The following is a 27,575-nucleotide window of genomic DNA, read 5'->3' on the forward strand; positions in this document are numbered from 1 at the left end:
GCCTCTAAGTGGGGTGGAGGACCTTCATCCTATTTTCTCTCAGTCTGTGAATCGTTGTTTTACAGGAGCGTCGACTACTTGATTGAAGTAAGTAAAGCAAAATTTACGATCTCTTGTAAAAATCGATTGTCCCCACACAGTGTTTCGAAAGGGGTTAGATATTTGGATTATTGACTGAAAAAAAAAAGTAGTCGGATGATGTGAATTTGAGGTTTAGGCAGTGAATAACTCCTTTCATTCCGGCGAATTTTACCTGTAGTAACTTTTGCATATATTTACTCAGAACTGTATTATTTGATTTAAAAAAATAAGACATCAATATCATTTATATTTTTACCTAGTGTAAAACATCCTTTAAAATTTTCTTCCTATGGTGAAAAACTTTCAATATCCAACAGTAAATTTTACCTTTTAAGTTTATTATTAATACAAAACAATTTAGGAGAACCATTTTTTTCTAAAGTGAGAATTAGTTTTCGAGCCAGCTGGGAGATGAAGGAAAGGTCAAAGTGCTTACGGCTTAATAGCATCTCGTTTTGACTCTCGAGGACACACGCAACATTCCTAGTAGCTAAGCTTAATTTCAAATTTGAGGCTCTCGCTGTATTATAAGTTTATAAGTTTTGGGTTTGTTTGTAAGTAAATTTTTAAACTGTGTTAACATGCAACACAAGAGGAAAAATCATAGGCGTTGCATAATTGATCAATATCATCGGTTTTCCTCAAGTAATCTTCACCATTTTTTTTTCTTTAATGACTATTTTACATTTCCTGAGGAATTCTGTAGAAAAAGAGTCTTTAATAGTCAACGGCATGCAAGAGGAAATAGTGATTTCAAAAGATTCGTACGGCGATGATCCCTCTTCAAAATGTAGCCATTTTCTACTAACACATCGACGAGATAATTATAAATAAACCTTCATTTTTACAAATCACTCTTATTTTCTTAGCAATAACATTAGTTTAACTTCGTACAGTGGTTTTATTATTTAAAGAAGTTCGGGACGATTCCAGTCGGTCCTTGTCAATAATATCGTGCTATTGACTAGAAAATACAACACTCGGATGATGTGAATATCAGGGTTATAAGCAGGGCGAGTAGACAGTAACCTCCCATACTTGCGAATTTAACACGATAGCTGTATTAAAATATTACACCTTTTTATTTATTTTTTCTTTTACTAATGTATATTTTCTGAGGAAGTCGATAAAAAAGAAACCGTCTTTAATAGTCAATAGCGCGCAAGAGGAAACAACAGAGATTATTTCAAAATATTTGTACGTTGATGTCCCCTCCACCAAAATTTAGCCGATATATTACAAATTCACAGTCTTTCGACAAGATAGATTAAACCTTCATATTTACACATCTGCCACTTTTAAATTTAGCTTTTCTTATTTTTTATTTTTTTATTTAAATAAATTCCGTATTTGAATTTCAGGACGACCCAGTGGTTCTTATCAATAATTGGTTTATATTAGGGTTGTAAGCAGAGAAACTAGAGAATAACGACCTTTTAATTTATTTTTTCCTTTAATGACTGTTGTATATTTTCTAAGGAATTTGATAAAAAATAAAACGTCTTTAATAGTCAATAGCGTGCAAGGGGAAACAACAGAGATCATTTTCGGGGGCGTCTGTGGCCGCAACGGTTTAGAAGTTGACACGGAGCTCATAAGATAAAGGTCCCGGGTTCGAATCCAGCGGCCCTGCATTCGAACCCGACATACTTAAAGAGAGTATTTCAAAATATTTGTATGGCTATGTGCCCTACACAAAAATTTGGTCGATTTATTACAAATTAACATGTCCAGATAATATAATTAAATATTCATTTTTACACATCTACCACTTTTAAATTTACCTTCTTTTAGCAATAATCAGAATTTAACTTGGTACAGTAAATCTATTATTTAAATAAATTCCGAATCTGAATTTCAGAACGATTCCAGACTGTCTTTATCAATAATTGATGATATTATGATTATAAGCAGAGAAACTAGACAACAACGAACGATGTATTAAAATATAACTCCTGTTTATTTTTATTTATTTCTGCAGAGTTCGTATCAACCTCCAGGTACGATTGATTTTTTTCGGGTTGTTTAAAAAAATGCCATTTGTAAATATGTTGGGGTTTGGATTCAGGGCCGCTGGATTCGAACCGGGAACCTGGACCTTTTCCTTACAATTTTTTCCGGACAAGTCGGTTGAACGCAAACGTGCATTGTTAAAACATAAGAATATTTAAAAACTTTTCGATTTAAGCATTAGCTGAGTAGCAAAAATTTTACTTGAATGAAAGAAGAAGAAATTGAATTTTGTGGGAGTAAAGAAAAAAAAAGAAATAAGATTTTCTGTGCATTCAATGAATTTAAAAAAAACAATGAAATTCTACGCGCTCTACAAAGAACAAGTAAACCATGAAGTCAGAAGAAGTTATGCAAAATTTCAAAATGAAATCACTAACGGCACAGGCTCGCCACCGGCACTTTTCAAATATTATTTACGACAATACTGGTGTCATGGTCATAGATAATATATGTAACAATTTTTTATGTATATGAAAGTAGGACAAAGTTGGTCAGGTGCTTCTACACCTCAAATGCAACGAAAATGTTTGTATGAACCACGGTCCGAATTTCAACCCTTTCGCAGATATTCAACATTTGATGTTGTTTATTTCAACTATCTTCGGTTTTTATCATAAATTTACTCGAGGCTCTTGAACTATCCGTTCTTGTGGAAATCCAAAATGTGCACTGAAAACAGAGTTAATTTCCTTTAAGGAGGCACCCTTCTAGAAAGTTCAATTTAATTTTTCGTAACAAAACAAACACTACATCTTTCAAAAACTAGTAAATTTAAAATTAGTAAAAAATTTACAACCGCATTTGAAAAATGCACGGTAGAGTTTGTCACATTTCGTAGAAATCTCTTCGTTTAATAAACTAGCAATATATCCTGGTCTTTAATTACTCCACCGAACCAAAATGCAGAAATTTTATGCTAAATGGAAAAAAAATTGTGACTGAGTGAAAAAGGGGGGAGTGGAGTTAATCTACTAATTCAACATTTTGCCCCAGACAAAATTTATTTCCAAAATAAGAAAGCAATACAGGAGTTTGAAAACCCAAAATTAGCCTAATAAAAAAAGCACAAAAAAGAAGAATTCAACGTAAAAAATCAAACAAAATACATAAAAAGGGGCAAAAAAACATAGTGAACAACCAAAGCAAAAAAATGTAACCAATTTCGTCGCTTAACAGACAAAACGAAAATAAGAACAACAATACAGGAGTTTGAAAACCCAAATTTAATCTAATAAAAAAAGCACAAAAAAGAAGAATTCAACGTAAAAAATCAAACAAAATACATAAAAAGGGGCAAAAAACCATAGTGAACAACCAAAGCAGAAAAATTTAACCAATTTCGTCGCTTAACAGACAAAACGAAAATAAGAACAACAATACACGAGTTTGAAAACCCAAATTTAATCTAATAAAAAAAGCGCAAAAAAGAAGAATTCAACTTAAAAATCAAACAAAATACATAAAAAGGGGAAAAAACATAATGAACCAACCAAAGCAGAAAAATTACGCGAAATTTTTCGTTTTTTTGTGCTTCTGGTTCATACGAACTTTGTTGCGTTTGAGGTGTAGAAACACCCGACGGACTTTATCGTGCGAGTAGCGAATAATAAAATAGTAAGCTTGAAATACATGCATAAAATAGATATCAGACCATATTTAAAAAAATCAAAATTACTTCGTTTTTTCTCGGCTCCTAGAGCCCCCATTGGCATGAAAGCTCGAGCGAGTATTTTCAGATATAGTCATATTTTTAACTTAATATAAAAAAAGAATTTATTGAAATTTGTGATCCCACGTCTCCTTATAAGTTTTTGAAACTGAAATATTTCTACTTGATTTTTTCCAGATTTCGAAACTTAATTTAATACAATGGACGATTATTCAACAAATAAAATCATATTACATATTGAAAAAGAAGTCACAAGTTTTTTGTCTATTCTATCAAAGACATTCAGCAATTCAATATTCATTATTACAAATTCATCGTCTTATTTGCTTACCACGTGCGTTTGACCAAAGAAAACGATCAATATTCTAACAGGTAAAAGTGGATCGTGCATAATGATGAAGCAGTTGAGTTTGCCATTGTTATCGGCCCGCATAACACAATTAGGCTCATATAATCCCAGCATCCTACGCAAACATGTCCCATCGATTGGCGGTGAATAAACAAACAAAGTTCAATGCATAACTGCACACTTATGCCGTTTGAAAACATGCTTGGTTTTGCGCAAAAAGACTAGTGCTTGTAAACGTTTTGTACCATTATTTTTAGAATTAATCGCAGATCATGTCCTAGTTCAAGAATCTTCATGTATGGGACATGAATAAGCTTTACTGATATTAATGATAGGCCGATAATGTTTAACAAATTACATAAAGTATAATTTGGAGATAAAGCAATCACCTATAAATGATAGTTGAATTAAAAAATATGTTTTATAAGGAATTGAATTTCCATTTTGATTCAGATAAAAACCATTTAAGTAAACTTTTCACTTTTAATTCCGTGAACGTAATTTGTGGTGTTTAGTGACCGTTAGTCAATGATGATTTGGAGATCGAAAGATGCGGTTTGGTGTGATGTAGGTTTCAGAAAAACATTTCCTTTATCGTGCCAACGTTTCGATCTTTATTGAGATCATCTTCAGGGCTCAAAGTGTTTGTTTTCTGTGTAGATGTGTCATTCTTGTGTGTCGTGATGAAAGTGTCACAGAACACACAAAAATGGCACATCTACACAGAAAACAAACACTTTGAGCCCTGAAGATGATCTCAATAAAGATCGAAACGATGGCACGATAAAGAAAATGTTTTTCTAAAACATACGTCACACCAGACCGCATCTCACGATCTCCTAATAATCATAAAAGTACGTGTTGAAAGGTTGAAATTGCTCCATAGACTTTATTTAAATGAAGATGGATTATGTCCAATGTGATCATTGTTTATGGAAGACATGTACCATTTTATCGATGTATGTCCAGTTGTTCTCAAAGATAAGGAGTGTCTAGGCTCAGATCAACTCACTGGAGAAGAAATATTTGAGTATCTCAACGGAAAAGACCGGTCAGCATTGGTAGATTACACAAGCATATCCATTGAGATATATTTTTTATGCAGTTAAAATTTTAATTTGTATATGTTCAAATTGAACGGAATTTTAAGTAAATCAAGACCCTCCTAACGAAACCATGACGATGTTTTTAAGCTATTAGATATAATATGTTATTTGTTCACTTAGTTGTGGTCAAATAAAATATTTTTAATTTTAAATCTTCGCCTAGCTTTCGGAATTTTATTGTACCTTCTTCAGGGTTCTACAAAAGGATATATTATATATTTTTAATTCTCAATCAATATATGTAAAAACATGACACACATTTTTGTACTTACTGATTTTTAGTCAGAAGTGAATAAACTTGAATTGTTTTATTTTCAAGCTAACACTGACATTTTTGTTCTCACTTTATTGAAAAGGTGAAGAAAAAATAAAGAGAGAAATGTTTTTCAGATTTTTAGTCAGAAGTAAATAAATCTGAATGGTTTTATTTTCATGGTAACTCTGAAAAAAAATTTCTCACTCTATTTTTCTTCTTCAACTTTTCAATAAAGTGAGAAAAAAAATTTCAGTGTTAGCATGAAAATAAAACAATTCAAGTTTATTCACTTCTGACTAAAAATCAGTAAGTACAAAAATGTGTGTCATGTTTTTACTTATATTGATTGGACAAAATTAAAAATGTATAATATATCCTTTTGTAGAGCCCTGAAGAAGGTACAATAAAGTTCCGAAAGCTAGGCGAAGATTTAAAATTAAAAATATTTTATTTTACCACATCCCTGATAACTAAGTGAACATTGTTTGATGGTCGATAAATCTACAAAACCTAATGTTATTTGTAATAAAATTACTTAACGATAAATCACTCACAGGTCATACGTTGTGGGGGCATGATTTTATTCGATTTATTTTCTAGCTGAATGTCTTTTATTTTGTTTAAGAAATATACTTGAAAATAAATGATAAACACGATCATTTTGCGTTTACTCTGTAAAATGTCGATCCATCTCTTCGTGATTTTGTGTATAATTGATTTTTTAAATTTTTTTACATACTAAGAACCGGTGAAATACCAAATATTGTTTACCAGCGGAAGTTTGGTCGGATTTTGCTGTCCATTGACTATAAGGTGTTTCAAAATTAAATGATTACTATTCAATTAAAACAAAACATTTAATTAGATCATGATCGATCTAAATATTTTTGGTTTTTCTCTCTCATTAATGATCTAATTCGGTCTAATGATGTGATGCTTCTGGCACTATAAATGTTATGCTGTGGAATAAGCAATAAAATATTTTATTTAGAGATATTAGAAGATAGTGTGACAAACGTATTTATTCCGGTCGTTAAAACACGCGAAGCGATTGTTTATGAAGGCGTCACGATTATCAATGATGATTTAGTCATGCACTGGGCATGCAATACCTAGATCGTTTCTTGTTTTGTTGAATCGAAACAGACTTTTCTTTAAGTGATAGTAAAATAATTTCAATATCTCGCCGCTGATGTTGCTGATTTTCCCTGGAATATGTAAATTCCCATATGAAGTATGATCGGCATGTTTCTTAAGAATCGTAAACACTTAGGTCCTTAACTCTTGGTAAACTACTTGAAACTCCTTTATAAAGAAATTTATACCCTCTCGAATCATCTAAGGTAATTGCCGACCACCAATTTGGATTTAGGCGTCACCATTCCAATGACCAACAGAGCCATCGGGTTGTGTACATCATCCTCCCTAGAGAAGAAAGAATGCTGGTCGGGACTCTTTCTCTATGTCCAAGAGGCTTTCGATCGAGTTTACCCTCTACATTTGGGTTTACTAACTCAACCTTAAATCCTACCCTGTAGGAATGCCAACAGGCGATGGGGTTTCGACAACACCTGGTACATGTAACATCAGTCGATTCCACTGGACTCTTCCTATTTTTTTAACCAAAATAATATTGATGAATCTTCATGGTGAGTTGTGCAAGTACATGAACTGTAGCTTGATCTCCTCCAACCTCTCGTTTTGTCAGTCGGCATTTCGCTTTCTTCAGAGGATGTTTTTTGTGCTATTTCGTTCCTGTGTCCTTCATACACGTCGTACCGAACAACCGCCGAATATGGTGAAGTTCCAAAACGCTCCTAACTTACCAGCGAGACTATACAAAAGTTTATATTTGAACATTTTATAAAATATTATTAATAAGGTAAATTTAATTTGACAAGAGTTCTGGCAGCAACCAAAATAATCGAATAAAAAGTCATTTTTGTTTCGACTTTCAAAAATTAGATTCATTAACGTAATACTTCCTGCATCTCCAGGCTGCCACGAAGGATTTAGCCAGCATAGCCCGCCGTTTCGTAGCATCCAGATCGCTTCGTCCTTAGAAAGAAATCTAAAAAAGATAAAATTTTACCATGTTTGCCAACGGAACTCCGCATAGGTAACCTCATATACTTTTTTGTCGTGCATTGCGCACGGGGAACTCCTCCCGTCTTCTTCATACTGTTCTTTTAAGTTGTCTAGACGGTTTAGTGTCTCTGCCTTCAGGTTGATATACATCTTGCCATGTTAGGTCCACCCTTGCGTCTTCTATCAAACCATACTGGTTGGCCATCTTTGTCCTTTCATACAGTAAATCTTACATTTTCGCCCTGTGACAGCATGCGAGTCTATCCAAGAAAGCCTTGGCGCCTTCCCTCAGTTTTGACACTAGATGTAGATGTAGATGTATTGGTCGCGTGTAATACTGCGTCCTTTAAGAGCTATTGTACGCCCCCTTCTGTGCCTATAGCACACCGGTGAGTCCTATTCCATCAAGGAACTTGATTAGTCAAGTTGAATCTCTTCTATGGTCACATTACACGTCCCAAAATACTTCCTCCTGAGTGCAAATGCTGCACCAAAGTTTGATAGTAGGTGCGTTGTAGTCTCCTCTGCCTCTCTGCAGAATCTGCATGTGCCGTCTTGGATTATACCAATTTTCTTTAAATGTCCAGTTTGCAGTGTCCTGTTAAGAATCCTGTTAGGATTCGCAGTTTTTCCTGCTTCCTTTGAAACATTCTATCACTTCTTTCCTTTCGAAATTTGTTAGGAGATTCTTGGACTGTTTGTGTCCAATGTGTATTCCATTGTTCCTTCATTTTCTTTTTGTCCTTCAGTCTGAGGTACTCATTGATAGTGAGGGTTCCTATCAGCGGTATAGCAGCCCCTTTCCTTGCAGGGAGTCCGCTTTCTCGTTCCCTTCCACTCCCATGTGTCCTGGGACCAGCAGAGGCTGGCTTTGTTCTGCGTACCTAATAAGTTTAATTTGGTTTTGCAGTTCACTGGCACTAGGAGAGTACTTAAACGGATGGGGACGTCCAACTTCATCGCCAAACCCATCTAGATAGTTTCCGCCTTAATTAACTCGATAGCCAGTAGTTTTGACAAGCGGTTTGGAGATATTAAAGCTCGTTACATAGTCCTAGTGGCCTTAAAGAGAGAGTCCAATCCGTTTTCAGATGGATCACGAAGGTGGACACGTATCCGGGCAGATTGAATAGCCTTTTAATAAATATATTTTGTAGCCTTCTTTAACCTCCTTAAAACCCCAAACATGCGGGCCGTAGCATAATTTGGCCCGTATGGCCTGGTAGATTGCCATTTTTACCTTAAAAGGTATGCCCTGCCTTCAAAGGTCCTACTCCGTACTAGGTGAAGAGCAAACTTTTGCCTTTCTCTTCGCATGCTTTTTCAAGGAAAACCGTGGGACCTAGGTCCATACTCAAATATTGATATACATTTACTATATCAACATGGTCTGGCCCAAACATCCATTGTTTTGCAGCCGCTTGTCGGTCCCGTTATGGAAAATGATTTCGGACTTTTCTAAGCTTACCGGGTCTCCACATCTTGCAGAATTGCTCGAGTAGATATTTATTTTTGGATACCGCGGATTTTTGGACTGAAGCGCTACATCATCGGCATACATTAGCATTTTAATATTAGTAGATCCAGCGAGAGGCACAAGTTAAACGTAATGCTGAGCTTATGCACTTCTTAAGAACCTTCAAAGTTTAAAAAAAGGTTTCTTTCAGGAATGCCAACGGGATGAATAAATCTCCATTCTGATTTTTATTTTATTCTCGAGATAGCCTTCCAGAACATGCCGACAGCACTTGTCCCGTGCAATTCCATTAAAGTCAAGGGGATGCGGAACGGGCGTGATAATGACATCTCCTTTTCGTTGAAACATTAGGCAAAAGTCAATTCTTTCAGCGTGGCGGAGTCTTGACCCATTTTCTCTCGGTTTCTTGTAGACCTATTTCGTAAACGTCTTGCAACCTTCTGCTCTGTCTTCACGTAGTAATAAAACACTTACGCATAAAATCGGTGAAATCCTCCGCCGCGGAGAACACAATCCTCAGAACTGGGTAATTTTAAGTCGACCAGTTTCTAAATCGGACATAAGCATTGTGCAATTTTCATACAGGGCAAACATCCTAAAGCAATGTAATTTTTTAAATTATAACTAAGCCTATGATTTACATTGTTAATTGGTCATGAGAAATAATTGATATGTATGCATAATCTTCAGAATTGTCGTTCACTAACAAAGACAAAACAATTTTTTTCGCTATTCCTGCACGCAATCATTCAAATACGAATGCTTGAGTAGGAGATTGGATGGAATAGACTAATTATAAGCAATAACACGTAAATTAGAATCAAGGAAATTTGGCTTAGCACTAAATAATCAATAATTGCTTTTAGAACATTGCTGCTTTCTTATAAATATGAAATAAACAAAAAAACGACATAAAATTATATGACAAAAAAATACTTTTAAAACCTGAAAAGCTTGAAACAAAAATACCTAAGCAATTGCAATTTTTTCTTCTCGCTCTACTTTTATTTTATAATCAATAATTACTTGTTGAGCATGTGAAATAAACTAAAAAAACGACTTCAAAATATATTAAGAAAAACTATTTGTAAAAAGTGCAATGCTTGAAACAAAAATACCTAGGCAGCTGTAATTTTGTTCCCTCTACTCTACTTATAATTTATAATCAATAATTACTTTCTGAACATGTGAAATCAACTAAAAACGACTTAAAATTACATTACACAAAAAAAATAGTTGTAAAAAATGAAGTTTGAAACAATAATACCTAAGCAATTGCAATTTTTTGTTCTCGCTCTACTTACATTTTATGATCAACAATTACTTTTTGAATATGTGAAATAAACTAAAAAACACTTAAAATTATATTAGAAAGAAAAATACTTGAAAAAAATGAAAAGTTTGAAACAAAAATACCTAAGCAATTGCAACTTTTTTTCCTCGCTCTACTTACATTTTATGATCAATAATTACTTTTTAAATATGTGAAATAAACTAAAAAACACTTAAAATTATATTAGAAAGAAAAATACTTGAAAAAAATGAAAAGTTTGAAACAAAAATATCTAAGCAATTGCAATTTTTTGTTCTCGCTTTACTTCCAATTTATGATCAATAATTACCTTTCGAATATGTGAAATAAAAAACATAATAAATAAAAAACACTTAAAATTATATTAGAAAGAAAAATACTTGAAAAAAATGAAACGTTTGAAACAAAAATACCTAAGCAATTGCAATTTTTTCTTCTCGCTCTACTTATATTTCATAATCAATAATTACTTTTTGAAAATTGCTGCTTTCTTATAAATGTTGTGAAATAAACCCCAAAAAGGACGTAAAATTATATTAGAAAAAATAATACTTGTAAAAAATGCAATGCTTGAAACAAAAATACCTAAGCAACTGTAATTTCTTTCTCTCTACTCTACTTTTAATTTATTACTTTATACGTAGGTTGATGTCCTCTTTTTGTTTCAACTCTGTTGCACATACTTTATATATACGTTAAATGGAAAGCTCACTCGCATGGTATAGAATCAATAGATGCAGAAAAAATCTCTTTACTTTTATTATTATTTACCTTTATTTTCATCTTTATTATTTCTAACAATTTCTTCTGTTTTAGAATAGTAGAACCTAAACTTCTGCATTAACACTTTACAAGTTTAATATGTTGTTGGCTCTTGAACGCTTTTCAAGTGTCAAGAAAAACTTTTTCTGTACAATTACAAAATAGCCATCGCGAGGAAAAAAGTGAAATCTTTCCGCTCTCGTTAATTGCAGTTTTCTGAAGAATCTGTTGCTTTTACTTTTAAATCGACGATTCGGCCTTGTGAGAAATTGTCACTTCGTTTATGTGTGACACTTAATTGATATTTAAACGAAAAGAAAGTCCGATATCCATTACCTAGCACTTGTGTGTTGTAGCAAAACATAATCGAAACAAGTTATTACTTAATTTAGTTTATTATATAATCAATCTCAAAGTTATAGAATAAGAACCTTTGTCTTGTCTTGTCAAAGTACGGTAAATAATCAGGACCGTTACAAATAAGCTTCCCGGTACAATTATACATGGAAAGAGAGAGGTGTTTTTGTCTTGGATGCTTCACTCCCAACTTATTTTCCTCCTGATGGTTTTGGTCAAGCCAAAACCAGGGGAACACAACAGCCTGATGACATCTTAGGTACCAGTACACAAAGGAATTTTGGGGCGAAAAAGCAGACACACTAACCAGATGAAGAGCTGCAAGACCATATATAGGCCCTGAACCTATTCTTGGGATAACAAAAGCAAACATAGAATCCATCATAGAATGGATCCAACAAAGGTAGAAGGATACGTGGATACTCTAAAGGTGCGAGTCACAGTAAGCTTATGCTAAAATAAAATTCCCACCTAGAGTGACGAACAACTCACTGCTTTATTTAGAGAGACCTATCCGAGGGATTGGACTATCAGTCACTGGTATCTGAGAAAAAATCTACACAACTTCTTTCATGAAGCATATTCAATGATGACCCAATTAGTCGGTTATGCTATTAGGAGGGAGAAACATCCACCTATATCAATTTCAAATGTGAAGCAACTGTTCAATTTAGATACAAAGAAAACTCAGGGAAAGGAATTGTAGCAACTTAATACTTCTAAGGAGAAGGATCGAGCAATGAACTAGGAAAGTACAAGCCAGAAGGCCGTACTGCGTAGGAAACAAAAACACTCACTTTCTAGTATCCATCATCATCATCAATGCCAGAGCATACTGCGAAGTATTTGCATCATACTTATCACCGAATTCATCTTTTTGTTTCATACAAAATTTTGGGTGAAATATGATCCACCATAATTCACAACTTACAATGGAAAAATGTATTAACGATGTTTTATTAATACTAATTGACAAGTAACTTGATGCAAGCCATGTTTTTATTAAGCCTTTAAGTCTTTTTTACTTTTACCCTCTTCGACAACTCGTCCCATAGGTGTTCCATAGTGTTTAAATCGGGACTACATGCTCGCCACTCCAAATATTGAATTTAAACTAGTCACCAATGGTGCTTGCTGTGTAGGGTCTTAATTGTCATGCATAAAAATACAACCGTCGCCAATTAGTGGCATATAAGGAATGACTTCTTCTGGTAACACATCTTCAATGCATCTGCTAGGGAACAACCGATGAAGATCAAGATTGTGCGACCTTCCATAGAATTGTGTGCCCAAACCATAACACCATCACCTCTGTAGTGAAAATGTTGAGGGGTTGTATCGCTCCTCTGTTCTCCAAACTCGGCCGTCAGAAGACCTCAAACGAAACCTTGACTCCTCCGAAAACAAGATTTAGTCATTCTTACTCAGGCTAATTTGAGTGATTTCTTACTTAACCGAGCTGTTCAGTGCCTTGCATGTGATAGCTGGACGACCCCGCTGGACCTCCAGGCTAGGGAATTGGCTAATGGATGCCAGCCCCGCGTCCCCGTTCGATCAGAAGAAGACGCCTCTTGGCTGAGAGCATGGCAACACAGCTAGGAAACGCCCAAAGGAAGGCATACTTATCGGCTGTTCGACACATAAATACGCTTGGACATGACTTGTATGAAGACTTCTCAGCCAAGCTCCATGGATTTGGACTAAAAGACACTCCATTGTGGGAGTGCGGCATGCTGGAGACCGGACGAGATGGATGTATGAATCAACTGTTGATGGACTCCTTACGCCGCGTCATATCTAGCCGGCCTAACATAGGCCAGTGCCTTCGCAGTATGATGTCTATGATTATGAGAAAGAAAGAAACATAAAGCCTATTCCTTCTCCTCCTAAAATCCCGAGCGAGGTCCATCCTGGATGCAGTGACATACTGTGAGTAAGAGCTCGCCAGGTGGAGTGAGATGCGACCGTCTAATTGACAAAAGACAGAACATAGCAAAAAGCTTTATAGAAATGCAAGCCAAGAAGCTGCAAAGAGCCATATATAGCTTAGGTGAGGCGAAAAACAAGGGCATAGACGGTTGTTGACACGATGGCGACTTGATGCCTTCTTGAGTATGTTGGTAGCTGCAAGCTCTTCGGACAGTTGTTCTGGTAATGGTAAGCACCCTGGCCTCGTACGCTTGATTCCTTCAATCTTCCAACAAAATTATGATTCTAGCCGAATCTGAATCACTTAAAACCATCTTAAAAATGATGAACGTACCCGTACATCCAATAGGTTTGAGTAAGTAAGTGTATATCGAAAGTTATATTTTTAATGTTAATTTTGATTGTCGGTTCAGTAGGTAGTAAAGCATTTTAAGGGCATGAAATGTAAGTCTTAAATAGCTAACTTTGTCCGTTTGAGGAAGAGATCATTGCATATCCTGGGACAAATCTCACGGCGGAGTGTAAAGTTGATATGACTTTAAGGTTTCCAAAGATTGCTCCATTGTTGATGTGCGGTTTTGAAACGTAAGGGAAGCTTGTGTAGAAGAGATGTGACTTGTTAAAATAGCGTGTCATCAGTGTCTGTGGCAGTGTCTATACTGATTCGTCGGTATGTCAGAAGTAAAAATTGAATATAACGGCGGAGCTAGAATCGACCCCTGTGGCACACCTGCAATCACTTCTTTCATCTCGGAAGTCTCTGATCCCTGGTTTACTGCAAAAAATCTCTCCTTCAGGTTCGATTGTATAATCAGCTTATGGACCTGGGGTAGTTTTTGTATAATAGTCTTTCATGCCTTGTCGAAAGCCTGAGAAGCATCTAAAAAAACACTCCAGTCTCGTTCAGTTTCTGGTCGAGACGTGAGGTAATGTAATCTGAAACTCTTTGAAGTTGATGAGTAGTAGAATAATGAGCATGACAGTCAAATTGGTGGTCTGGTAAAATGTTATTGGAAGTAACAATGTAGATAATTCTTTTGCGAATAATTTAGAAGGAACGGGTTAAAAACATTAAGGTAGGTCGGTAAGACGATAGAGGATTTTAAATTTTTGATGGTTGTTTATAATAAATAATAATAATGCTTAATATAAAAGCTAATAAAGTTCGTAGTTACTTAATTCATTAGAGTTCGTGGTCCGATTGACCGAATAACTTCTTTTCAATTAATTAATCTTTATGAAAGGATTGGTTGCGATAAAAAAGTCAGTGTCACGAGCGGGATTCGAACCCACGACCCTCGGCTAAATACGCCACTGCTCTACCAGTTGAGCTATCGTGACCAGTTGAGGAGCGGCGTATTTAGCCGAAGGTCGTGGGTTCGAATCCCGCTTGTGACGCTGACTTTTTTATCTCAACCAATACCTTTCATAAAGATTAATTAATTGAAAAGTAGTACTTAATATTGCATTAAATAAAGAACTCAGAAATACGACAGCTTTTTTGGGAAGTTTTTGGAGGACTTCAGCTTTTATCAAATCTTGACCAGTTTTGATTGATGTAATTTTTAGGAAGCTGGAGGCATTTCTTGTCGTGATTAAGCTCCAGAATGGTATTTTGGGTTCTTTGAATACTTAATAAGTTAGGGTCGAGTTTGACAAAGATGAACTTTCCCCATGGTCGAACCGAAGAGCGCAGGACATCATTTTCTTAACGTACACGACCTTATCGATAAGGCTGAAAAAGCCGTCTCGTAGATTGCAGAGGGAATCCTATGGCTTTCACTTTCGCTGTTTCTCCATATCTCGGTTCGATGAATATCCAGAATTCCGAAGGACCAGAGTTGTTAGTAGTAGGTCTGAATCCCACTCTGACAAACCGTCTTAGTGAACTCGAATACCGAATACTTTCCGAATTGCAATATGATTGTGAAAAAGTAAATCGACGTGAAAGCTAAATGACACTTGGCTTGCAACTGTTGATAAACGGTTCCCGGAAGAAGACGGTCCGGTGCTCATTCCACTTTCAGTTATGACCCATTTCTTAGCACGCTATAGCCATCGTTAAGCCTTAGTGACATGTAATTATATCACGAACTTTCTCATTTTAATAGTGAAAGATTTCACATTATTGCAATTATGTACTATACATCATTATACACTTACTACAATTACAACAAATAGGTCTTTTTTCATTTCCTCTTGTTACATTTTAACTTTCGTGACTTTTACCATTCAACTATTCAAATTAAACATTATACAACACGTACATACACGTAATATATCAATCAACAAGAGTATAAATGTACTATGTATAAAATACATATTATTAATAAACTATAAATTTAAATGAAACTATCTTAGAAAATTATAATAAGGAAGTGTTTTTTTTACTTCTAAGATAATATTTTCTCTTTTTTTCCTCATATTTTTATTTTGTTGTTGTAGAAGAGAAAGTTGAATTCCTGCTGATAAGTTCTTTGATTTCGTATTTTATAATTATGCATTTTTCGGGATAGGCTGTGGCATTTAGGCTTAAACGTCAAAACCTTCGAGCTAAAAACTATTATTATTTTATAGAAATTATTTTTTTTTTTTTTTGGAAAGTAAATATTTAAAACTAGCACGTGTCGAACTTGATTGAATTGATATTTCATTGTTTTCACATCTTAACTTATATTTGTGTTTATTAATCATTTAAATTAATTTACTTTATTTTTTTCTCTTTTAACTTTTTGGTTTTTGTGTAAAAAAAATTCCATGGGGTTTTTAAAGAAAATTGATTACTTATTTTAATTCCGTTCCGATTGACCAAAGAACTTTCAATTAATTAATCTTTATGTGAAGTATTGGTTGAAATGAAAAAGGTAGTGTCACAAGCGGGATTCGAACCCACGACCTTCGGGCTCAATACGCCGTTGCCCTAACCACTTGAGCTATCGTGACTTCGATCCACTCGGACACCAACTTCCCATATCAACCTACCTTCCGAATTTTCCCTCCTTTTTTGCCATTTTCCAAATTTCGTGTAATCAGGAAATTCGTCGTTCGGGAATTTACACCCCATCATCAGCATCTACATTTTTAAAAGACAAAAGTAAAACATAAGTTACTACTTAGTTTTTTCCACATCCAAAATGTAATTGCTATATGTAAACAATGTAAAAAAATCCCAGGCCCTGAAGATGATCTCAATAAAGATCGAAACGTTGGCACGATAAAGAAAATGTTTTTCTGAAACCTACATTACACCAGACCGCATCTCACGATTTCTAAATAAATATCGATTAACGGTCACTAATCACCACACACACACGTTACTACTTAGGTTATTTTACAACATTTTATTATATGGCTCACCTTTGTAAAACCTATTCAATTTTTCATTACATATTTTCTTTTAAAAGATAACCATTTTGCAGCTGTAATTTAAGTTTATTTATATATAATTTTGTATTATTTTTAAATAATATTTAAAAAATAAAAGTTTACTTGCCGACAAGCCACACGGCCAAGATGGACACTAACTTTGTTGTTTTGTGGGTATGCTTTTTGTAACAACAAGATGGCCCATCTCCTTTACTTTGAAAAAAAAATTATGTAAATAGTTGTTTAAAATATATATATATATATATTTTTTTTTTTTTAACAACTATTTATATAATTTTTTTTTTCGAAGTAAAGGAGGTGGACCATCTTGTTGTTACAAAAAGCATACCCATAAAATAACAAAGTTAGTGTCATTTCCCAGCTAGATGAGGAAGTTATGTTAAATCTGACCACAACCACGTGATTCCTAGCCAAAATTAACTTGGGCTTTGTATAAGACAATTTTTTTGTTAAAGTTAATCGTTTCCTAATTAAATGGGTAGAAAATAGAAGTTGATACACCCTATTTTTTTCGATTTATAATGGCGTTGGGTCGAGGAATAATTCTTTTTTCTATGAAACTAAAGNTATAATTTATTTTATTATATAAATTTATAGTGTTTTATGTTAGAAATTTGTTTTAGACAATTCTTTTACTGTTTCCATTAATTAATTGCAACAAAACTAGTAACTTTTGTTAGTAATAAGAAGATAAACTCATGGTTTTAGAGAAAATTGTAATAAGATCAAATTAGTCGTTTTTATTTTTTTGAAAATACACTAAAAACTCACACAAATAAACACCGGATTTACTTTGAAAGTTTAAAATTATAATTTATTATAATTGTTATAATAAACCAGAGACAAAAATGTAGAAATATAAATGTGGGAAAAGGCCAGATTAGAAATTAAAAAATCGAAACTTACTTGTTTCGCGAAGCCATAGTGACTTCGGGTTTGTTGTTGTTTTGCCGGTGTGTGAAACACAGACTGCCACCCCCGCAACCCTCAACTCGAGGGCGGTCGCTGAAGTGGGGGTTGGAAAATCGTTAACATCAGCTGATCGTCGGAGGGATCTCTATCCGGAAATTTTCAAGGGGCATAAAATTATTCCTCAGCAGTGCCATTTTACTCTTTTTTTTCCTAAAACATCCCCTGTTAATTGAGACCCAATGCTATCATTGTTTATGTAACAACTACAGTGAAAAGTTCTAATGAGAACAAGAACTTTTACAAATTTACATTTAATTATGAAAAACGAATTCAATATCAATGCAGTCAATCGTTCAGCTAAAATAACAACTATGTTGATAACGAGGAATAGTTTTTACCCGATTAAGAATAGGTCTTATGCGGTTGACACACGGGCACCTGCTCCTGGTCCCCTCGCGCCCCTTATGAGAAATGTTCGATGTGTCCCAATAATAGAAGCTTGTCATGCCTTGGCTCCTTACAGAGAGCGTAAAGGCATGCCGCCGAATTTAAGAATGGTTCTCGAGCACAGTAGCGAGTTTCTGGCTCCTTTGTCCCACTGTTTAGAAGACGTGGTTTTCTTTTATTGTATAGAACTGTTTTATGTGTTTTGTTGTTCTGTGTTTTGTCGGAGTGAGTGTATTTATTAGTGTGATTAATGAAGGGGAGATGGTGAAATATAGCGTCACCATCGCCCCTCCAGCACTGTAGTTTAGGGTAGATTGCGGAAACTTAGTAATATTGTCCGTAGGTCGTTGGAGGATTATCTAGTACTCTACCGACTAACCAACCACAATGAGTGCATATGAATGTACTTATTTGCGCGATTGTATTATAGATGTTAATTTTAGGCTAGATTATAAGTTGCATGTGTTGGGGGCTGAAATAACCTGTCGAAAGACCCTGTTGGAGCCCGTTGGTATAGAAGCGACGATCTCCTGGACATTTGGCGTGTCCCCCATATCCGAGATGAATGCCGATCAACCGCGATCCCGTAGATGAATAGAACCTAGGGTCAGCACATCATGACTTCACTTCGAGGTGAAAGTCCAAAATATTTATTGAACATATAACAACAAATACATATTGAACTAATAAATTTTATTTTCCATTTTTTCATACTGTTTACCCCCCCCCCAAAAAAAAAACCTGTTAAAAGTAATAAATTTGAGTGCTTGGTATCGTTGAGCTTTTGAGCTTTATAGAGTATTAATTTACTGCACGTTTTGAATTATTGTCTTGTTGAAAAATATAATAAATCATAATTCTTCCTTTTTAATTCGAGACCTCCAGGTTATTAATGAAAAATTGTTAAAAAAAGGTTCTTCTATTTTGATTTTATTTATTTTTTTAGGCAGTTTCCTGGGTAAATACATATTTTGTTGGATCTAATGGGAATTTTATATTGCTATTGTTAAATTTAAAACTTCCTTTTCTCAACAAAACTAGTAATAAGTCAGTTGTTACCAGCTAAATCCCGAGAAACCTCGAGGCCAATTTGAAATAAAATTGGAAAACTCGTGTCTTAGTGGGTTTTAAGCGAAGGTATACCTTTCAACAGGACTTTGAAACTATTATTAATAATTCACAAAGTCAAAAAATTTGAGCATTTAAGTAAGCAAAGAGTAAAGTCCTTAAAAAGGAGTGTAGTCCTCAGAGGCTTGTCGAACGAACTGACTTTTTCTTTTTTTAATTGGACTCTTTCTGATTTTTTTATACAAAATTATTTCGAATGTGTGTTTCTTAGTAGTCTGTTGTTTCGTAATTTGTTGAAGTCGTGAGGACCGGCCAAGAATGAGGTAGTTTAGAAAAACACTTTTACATTTTTTTGCCGATGTTTCGACCTTTGGGTCATCTTCAGCTCCTGGGAAAATTACAAAACATATGTTGATTGGAAAAAAAATATAATTTAAGATGTAAATATAAATTTTGAACCAAGTATTTCATACTCTATTCTTGTAGTGTCATATTGACAATGTGCAACTAGACGTAAAAGAAAAAAGGAATTACAGTACAGTTTTGTTTTTAATTATTAAGTTATTACCATTTTATGGTAAACAAAGCTAAGTTGTCCTGGGTTCGAATCCCGGCACAGCCCATGGTTTTTAATTGAGAATGGTATGAAAGAAAATATTATAAAGTTGTTTGACCGCTCGTCCGCGACAACCAGCGTGTAGTTGGACGTCTTCCCAACATGAATAAATTTATTTATTTTATATATACAATATTCAAAAAGCATACTGATATACTGTGTGCGTGGTGGCGGACGGACCCAGTCGTCTCCTGCCACCTTGGTATACCGATTATCCTCGGTTTTCTGTCAAATGATTCAGCTTTTCCATATCCCCAATGGTTGGTTTTTGAGCTATTTTTGTCAGTTAATACGCTTATCACTATTATGCTTTACTTTTTCCACTGTCATTTTTCTCTTCACGCTTCAGAACATTCCTTTGCACAGGAAGTAAACTATTTACCTAGAGAAAAATCCGGTTTGTTCGTGAACAGGTCGAAGCTAGTTTTTTTAAATCGAAAGTAATGAACTGAGAGCAAAGCGTCGGAAACAAGCACCTTTTTATTCATGAAACCGTTTATTGCCGCGTACATATCCTTTAATTGTTCTGAATGGAATCAAGGATAAAACGTGACCGGTTGAGACCAACGATTAATAAAGTTGCCTAGTTGCAATTGAATCTAAGAAGCAACTTCGTTTTTAACACCTTCTAGCTCTACTGCTCTGAAATATTACGCTCAAAATGTGTAGTTGTTCATATGTACATATTTATACTAGTATTCTCACTTTTTCCTAGTACGAGCTTTAAAAAAATATTTCAAAAACTAGTGACTTACTTAGCTTTCCTCTTTTAAGAATGGCACCATCCTTTGGTACACAAATGGATCTAGATCACAAGAAGGTACAGGGGCAGGAGTATTTGGACCTGGAACCAAATACTCAGAACCAAAGGGAAAATACACCAATATTTTCCAAGCTGAGATTCATGCAACCAAAATATGTACCCAACTCAACCTAAGTAAAGGGTAAAAAACAAGGATATAGCTATCATGCCAGATAGTCAAGTAGCCATCAACGCTCAAATATCATTAGTTCAAGGATGGTGCTGAACTGCAAAACCGAACTATACATATTAGGTATGCAGAACAAAGTCAGCCTCTGCTGGGTCCCAGGACACATTGGAGTAGAAGGCAACGAGAAAGCGGACACCCTTGCAAGGCAAGGAGCTGCTACACAGCTGACAGGACCTGAACCCTTCTGTGGCATAGAAACCCAACTATTAACGAGTATCTCAGACAGAAGGACAAAAAGAAAATGAGGAAACTATGGAATTCACTCATTGGACACAGACAATCCAAGCATCTTCTAACCAATTTCGGAAGAAAAGAAATTACAGAATGTGTCAAGGGAAGCAGGAATAAACTGTGAATCCTAATAGGATTCCTAACAGGACACTGCAAATTAAACAGACACTTAAAGAAGATTGGAATAATCCAAAATGGCACATGCAGATTCTGCAAAGAGGCAGAAGAGACACAAACAAATTTACTAACAAACTGCGGAGCTACACTAGCCCGCAGGAGGAAATGTTTTGGGATGTATAATGTGACCGTAGAAGAGCTTCAACCATTGAAACCGGGCCTATTAATCAAGTTTCTTGATTAAAAAGGACTCACCAATGTGCTTTAGGCAGAGCTCAGGGGATACAATAGCACTTAAAGGGCGCAATATACTATACCCTGAAATTATCTACATCTACATCTACATCTTACTTAGCTTTACTAACAGGAAATCTTAAAGTCCTTCCTCTACTTTGAGATTTTATTAGATTTATTGTACATATTAGATTACTTTTCACCTCATTGTGCACCCTTTCAATCCACCCGTTGCAGCATAGAAGTGGTTCAGAAAAGATCCGCCCGATAAATTACAAAACAACTGGAGTACAGAGTACACCATAATCATTGCTGCCAGATGTGAAATTGATGATTCTTTGGTACAGAAGGAATCTTTGATTGCATATTATTACATTCCTTAACTAACTGCCTATTACTGCTTAACTGAATTTTCACGTTCCATCTTATTATTCCAGAATTCATACAACATTCTCCATTGATTGTCATAGGGGTTTAAAAACAATTTTTACGCCTGATACTTTACACAACAATTGGAGAATACAGAGATACATCATACTCATCGCTAATGTTGGATCTGAGAGTGACAACTGTTCAGAAAGAAAATTTTTATTGCATATTTTATAGAAATTATTACATTCCTTAACTGATTGCCCATGCCTAACCGAATTAACTTTCATATTCTATCTTATCATTCTAGAATTCATATAACATTCTCCATTCATTGCCACAGAACTAATTATGCCAAATTAGTTACCAAGAACAACAAATATGCTAACTCGTTTAAAAATATAGATATATTTAATTTAAAAAAATGAAAAATGGCAAAAGGAGGGAAAACTCATAAGGTGGGGTTGAGATGGGGAGTTGATGTCCGAGTGGATCGAGGTCACGATAGCTCAGGTGGTAGAGCAGCGGCGTATCTAGCCGAAGATCGTGGGTTCGAATTCCTCTCGTGCCATTAACTTTTTTTCATCTCAACTAAAAACCTTAATTAATTGTAATGTATTAATTGGTCAAGCGGACCACGAAATTAGTGGATATATTTAATGTCAGTTTAAGAAAATTTAAGCATATTTTATTATTAGAAAATTAAATATTGTATCATTAATATACTTAACTAAATATTGATTTTTGTTATAATCAATAATTACTTAATTTTAATTCATGTTTCAAATTGTTTCAATTCATTTTAAATTTAAATTTTTAAAAATACATTTGTAACTGGGAAACCACAAAATAAATGCCAATATAATCTAGTTTAATCTAATTCCATCTTAATCATCTTCATTTATGGTACATGGATTGTATCAATCTTTCCCATTATCATCCCCACAAATTCTCAGTGAAATGTATCTATGATGTTCTGTTGTCTAGGTACTCTAGGAAACTAGGCAATCGGTTCAAACTATACTTTTTTTACTTATAAGGTCTTTGTTTATTGAAACACAAACAATACTGATTATGATGCAACACAAACCATATTTGATAAGATGGTAATTTATAACTTTTTATTATGTTAGTGTTATTGCAATTTACTATTGATAATTTAAAATGGTCAGAGTGATAAAACATTAATTTTGTATAAAGTTTAAAAAAGTTTCATATTTATTTACAACCTAAGATCAAAGCATTCACTGAACAACCAGGAAATAGCAGTAAAAACAATCTAGTCAATTGAACTAGAAACACTGCTATCTCCTATCTCCATTGGAAATATTTATAAAAGGAGAAGAGAAGAAAAGCTTATTTATGCTCCAGAAACTATCAAACTGGATGGGAACTAAATACTTTCAATTAAAAATTAGTTAATAAAATCAGACGCCAATTCTTAGAAATGGGGACTGACTATATAATATCAAAAACACTTTACAACGTCCTATGAAGTCTCATCAGTCTACAAAGGAGAAGATTTTAGGAAGAAATCGGATTCGCTGATTTGGTATACAGCTGACACAAAACAAGTGAAGGAACAGGAATAGGCATTTTCTGTACAAGCCCAAAATATCCAAACAGAAGCAAGTGCACCTTGGTCTTTCAGTCTAAAATACATGCCATTAACATTTGTGTCTTGGAAAATCTTAAAAAAGATTACACTGAGAAAAAAATTCTCATAAGATCAGATATGAAACATTAGTGTGTAAAAAAAACCTGGGGAAACACAACAGCCTGGGTACCAGGACACAAGGGAATTTTTGATAATGAAAAAGCCGACACCCTAGCCAGAGGAGGATGTGCCTTGAACCTATTCTTGGATAAAAACAAACATCCTACATCATGGAATGGATCCAAAAAAGCAAAAGAAGAAGAGATAAACTCTAGAGGTGCTAGGTACAATATGAACAAGACTGTCAAGCTCATTGCTACGGTTAGAGAGGGCGAATGATAGGACTATTTACTGGTCACTGGCATCTGTGGAAACGTGTAAACAACGCGGGCATATTCAACGATAATCCCATTTGTAGATTAAGAAATGAGGAGGAAGAAATGGCCACCATATTCAAATGCTAAGCAACCGCTAGAGACATAACCTATATACAAAGAAAATCCAGAGAAAGGAATTGTAGCAATGACATCAATGATCTAGTACTTCTTAGGAGAAGGATCAAGTCAATTGCAATGAACTAGGAAAGTACAATAAGCCAGAAGGCTGTATTGGGTAGGGAACAAAAACACCCACTTTCTTATATCCATCATCATCTTCAACAAGTCCTGAGCATACTGAGAAGTATTTATATCATACTTCTCACCATATTCATCTATTTATTTCATACAAAATTTGAATTGAAATATTAATTGACAAGAAATTTAATGCAAGCTATGCTTTTATAAGCTTTTAATTAAGCCTTTTTTTTAGGTTATTAGAATTTCAATGGGTGTATTATCAAATACAAAATCAATATCATCTGCAAAACAAAAAGACACAGAATTTAGAGGAATTTTAAATAAGTTGTTATGTACAGTAAGAATAGAATAGGTCCTAAAACTGTACCTTGTGGGGCACCAACTTTTAATTTTAAATCATTACCAAGAATATCATTTATTTTTACAAATTTTTTTTGGTCTTTAGGGCAAGATTAAGTTTACAAAAAAATCATCAATATTCCTACCGATAATGTAAAATGAAATTGACCATTGTTGCTGTGAATATATCTAAAACTTTCACAATGCTCAAGCCCTGATTTTTTTTTTCCGCAGCCATGGAGAGTCCTGTGGCAGATTTCTATTTTGGAAAATGTATATTTGTGACTGGTGGAACTGGGCTGATGGGTAAAGTACTCCTTGAGAAACTTTTGTACTCTTGCCCAGGACTTGATAAGATTTATGTTCTCCTGCGCTCCAAAAGAGGTAAAGGCGCGGATTCACGACTTGAAGACATCATCAAACTACCAGTGAGTCTATTTAAAATAACATTTCAATGTAATAGAGTATGATTTACAGAACAAGAAATTTAATATAATATTTGTTGAACTTTCTAATGAAACTAATTACTATTACAATTATTAAAATGTCAATGTTTTACAATTTCAACTGTATTCTCATATTTGTGACTGAAACAGTAGATTACATATTTCAGCTTTTTGGCAGAATACGAAGAGAGTGCCCACATCAGTTGAATAAACTGGTTGCAATTTCTGGTGATGTAGCAGTGGAAAATCTCGGCTTAAGCCAACAGGACGAAGCGAGACTGATAAATGAAACTAACATTGTGGTCCATGGAGCGGCTTCTTTAAAATTGGACGCCAAACTCAAAGATGCTATAAACATGAACACTGAGGGCACTTTGAGAGTCCTTGAGCTGTCCAAGAAGATGAAGAATCTTGATGTAACACAGCCATTCCTTGTGTATTTCAAAAAATTAACTCTTCTCACATTTATAGGTCGTATTACATCTGTCAACGGCATTTTGTCATGGTGATATTGATGTAATGGAAGAAAAAGTTTACAAGCCTCCACATGACCCAAAAGACATAATTAGACTTACCCACTGGCTTGATGACGCCACGCTTGAAAAGATAGCACCTGAGTAGGTACAATTTGTATTCCTTGTTTCAAGTTTTATGCTCAACTCATTTAGTTTGTATATAGTCTTCTCCAACCCCACCCAAACACTTACACATATTCTAAACGAATAGCTGAAGCACTGGTGGATAGCTATAGCTCAGAACTTCCAGTCTGTATAATCAGACCATCAATTGGTAACACTTTTTGAAAAAGAAATTTAATTGCTTTTTATTTTGTTATAAATCATTCTTTTTAGTAACGCCGGCTTGGAGGGACCCATTGGAAGGCTGGGTGGACAACCTCAACGGGCCAGTGGGTATTATGGTCGGAGGAGGAAAGGGTGTGATTAGAAGTATGCACTGTAATGGTGAATACAACGCAGAAGTGATACCAGTCGACATGGCCATTAGTGGTATTATAGCCATTGCCAGAGATGTTGCTCTACATAAAGACAAGTTTGTCAATTTTTAAAAATTTTATATCAACCGCCAATATAAAAAAATTATTATTTATATAGATTTCAATCGACACCAGTGTACAACCTCACACAAAGTGGAACTCATCCGATAACATGGGGAGAAGTATTGGAACGAGGAAAAATATGTGCTTGGAAAAACCCTTTCGAATGGATGCTTTGGTATCCAAACGGAAATATCTACAAATCAAAGGCAGTGCACAAGATGAATGTCATCTTCTTCCACTGGCTTCCAGCTTATTTCATTGACTTTCTCCTCTTTATATTTGCACAGAAAACATTGCAAGTCCATTTCTTTAGATTTTTAATCTCATTTTTAAATAATTATTTTTATTTATTTTTTTATTAGTATGCTGAAAGTACAAAAAAAGATCCAAGATGGCCTGGAAGTTCTACAATATTTTACAACCAGACAGTGGCAATTCTCAAATGACAATATTTTAAGAATGCGAGAATCTTTGTCACAAAATGATAAAGAAGTTTTCAACTTGGACTTTGAAAGGGTAGAGGTAGACCCTTACTTGACGTCTTGCATTCTCGGAGCAAGGCAGTATTTGCTCAAGGAAGATCTCAAAAGCTTACCTCGATGTCGTAGAAACCTCGCTGTGTAAGTTTGTAAACACTTTTGTAAACATGCTTTACATGCTTGTAACTTTTCAATTTTAATTTTTTAAATACTCTCTTGTAAATGCCTGTAGTTTCCAATAATATCACAATGTTGCCAAACTTTGCCATCTTAAGCGTTATTTTTAATAAAAGAATCTAACAAATATGGAATAAGATTAAGAGATGATTTACTATCATAATAGATCAAAATGAAATCAATAGCTAGTTGAAAACTAATTTGAAGATGCTGAACTGAAGGGTTTTTTGTAAGAAGTTTTAATGTTTTTGTTATTAGACTGTGGTTCCTGGACAAGCTGGTGTCTGTTCTTTTCTACGCTTTTCTCATCTGGATGGTGATCAACTTCTCAGAAGCTACAAAGTCTATTTTGGACACTGTTGTTGACCAGTTTTCATCCCTGCCATTTCTGAGGACTATTTCTCACAAATCTGCCTAAGAATCGGTTGAAATTATTCAACTGGACGATATCGAAAAGTGGAAAATTCATGAGCATGTTAACCAAAGCTTGCTCTTACAAAAATATTATTTTTTTTAAAGAAAACAACGCTAATTTTAAAAAAAATATTATGATTATTATAGAAATAGTTTAAATTGAATTATTACATTTATAGTTTAATGTATTAAAAATTAAGAGGAATTGACCTTCAGAAAATATTATTTACTTTAGGATTATCTAACCCATGTCACTTAGCCGACCCAATCATCAACAGAAAAAAAAACTGTTAAGTTTATTACACACGTTACAATTATAAAACCCCTAACATTTACTTGAATATTAGTTTTTAATATAATTTTAGTATGAAAATAAATTTAATGACCAAAGTGTTTTTTATTATTAAAATATAATTAGAAAACATTCTTTTTTTTTTAATTTCCATTTATTTAAACATGTTCCCTTTTTTTTATTACAAGTGTTTCTTAATCATATCGTACAAGTTAACAATTAAATAATTACCAAATGTTACAATTTCCGTTCTTAACCACCTCGTTCCGGCCCTCCAACACTAAGAATGCAATAAATAACATGATTAAAAAAAAGTGGTCGGGTTGACAGAGCTCTTATGTATCAAGATAGTCAATGGGTGGCC

At 34.4% G+C, this 27,575-nt stretch overlaps 2 protein-coding genes across 2 annotated transcripts in view; one reads left to right on the top strand and one right to left on the bottom strand.

Annotated features, from left to right (window-relative positions):
* Positions 1 to 17,724, bottom strand: part of LOC106673807 — a 154,383-nt gene extending 136,659 nt beyond the window's left edge. Inside the window, exon 1 of the mRNA XM_014406095.2 lies at positions 17,693 to 17,724. Coding sequence (XP_014261581.1) covers positions 17,693 to 17,709 — 17 coding nt within the window. The 5' untranslated portion in view covers positions 17,710 to 17,724. The remainder of the gene's footprint in view (positions 1 to 17,692) is intronic.
* Positions 1 to 27,321, top strand: LOC106673808 (putative fatty acyl-CoA reductase CG5065). Its single transcript, XM_014406098.2, has 9 exons — positions 1 to 87; positions 24,581 to 24,774; positions 24,960 to 25,208; positions 25,264 to 25,409; positions 25,472 to 25,581; positions 25,644 to 25,842; positions 25,905 to 26,144; positions 26,212 to 26,469; positions 26,764 to 27,321. Exons 2-9 carry the CDS (start codon positions 24,583 to 24,585, stop codon positions 26,921 to 26,923), a joined length of 1,554 nt encoding a protein of 517 aa, XP_014261584.1. The 5' UTR covers positions 1 to 87; positions 24,581 to 24,582; the 3' UTR covers positions 26,924 to 27,321.
* Positions 27,322 to 27,575: the final 254 nt, after the last annotated feature.

The sequence above is a fragment of the Cimex lectularius genome, unplaced genomic scaffold, assembly GCF_000648675.2.
Source record: "Cimex lectularius strain Harlan isolate CLEC.00 unplaced genomic scaffold, Clec_2.1 scaffold6, whole genome shotgun sequence".
NCBI lineage: Eukaryota > Metazoa > Arthropoda > Insecta > Hemiptera > Cimicidae > Cimex > Cimex lectularius.

Excerpts from the sequence above, each read along its gene's own strand:
- LOC106673808 (XM_014406098.2), top strand. The coding sequence starts at position 24,583 with ATGGAGAGTCCTGTGGCAGATTTCTATTTTGGAAAATGTATATTTGTG. Across the intron at positions 24,775-24,959 it reads AAGACATCATCAAACTACCA|CTTTTTGGCAGAATACGAAG; the intron begins GTGAGTCTATTT and ends TACATATTTCAG. Across the intron at positions 26,145-26,211 it reads ATATTTGCACAGAAAACATT|TATGCTGAAAGTACAAAAAA; the intron begins GCAAGTCCATTT and ends TTTTTTTATTAG.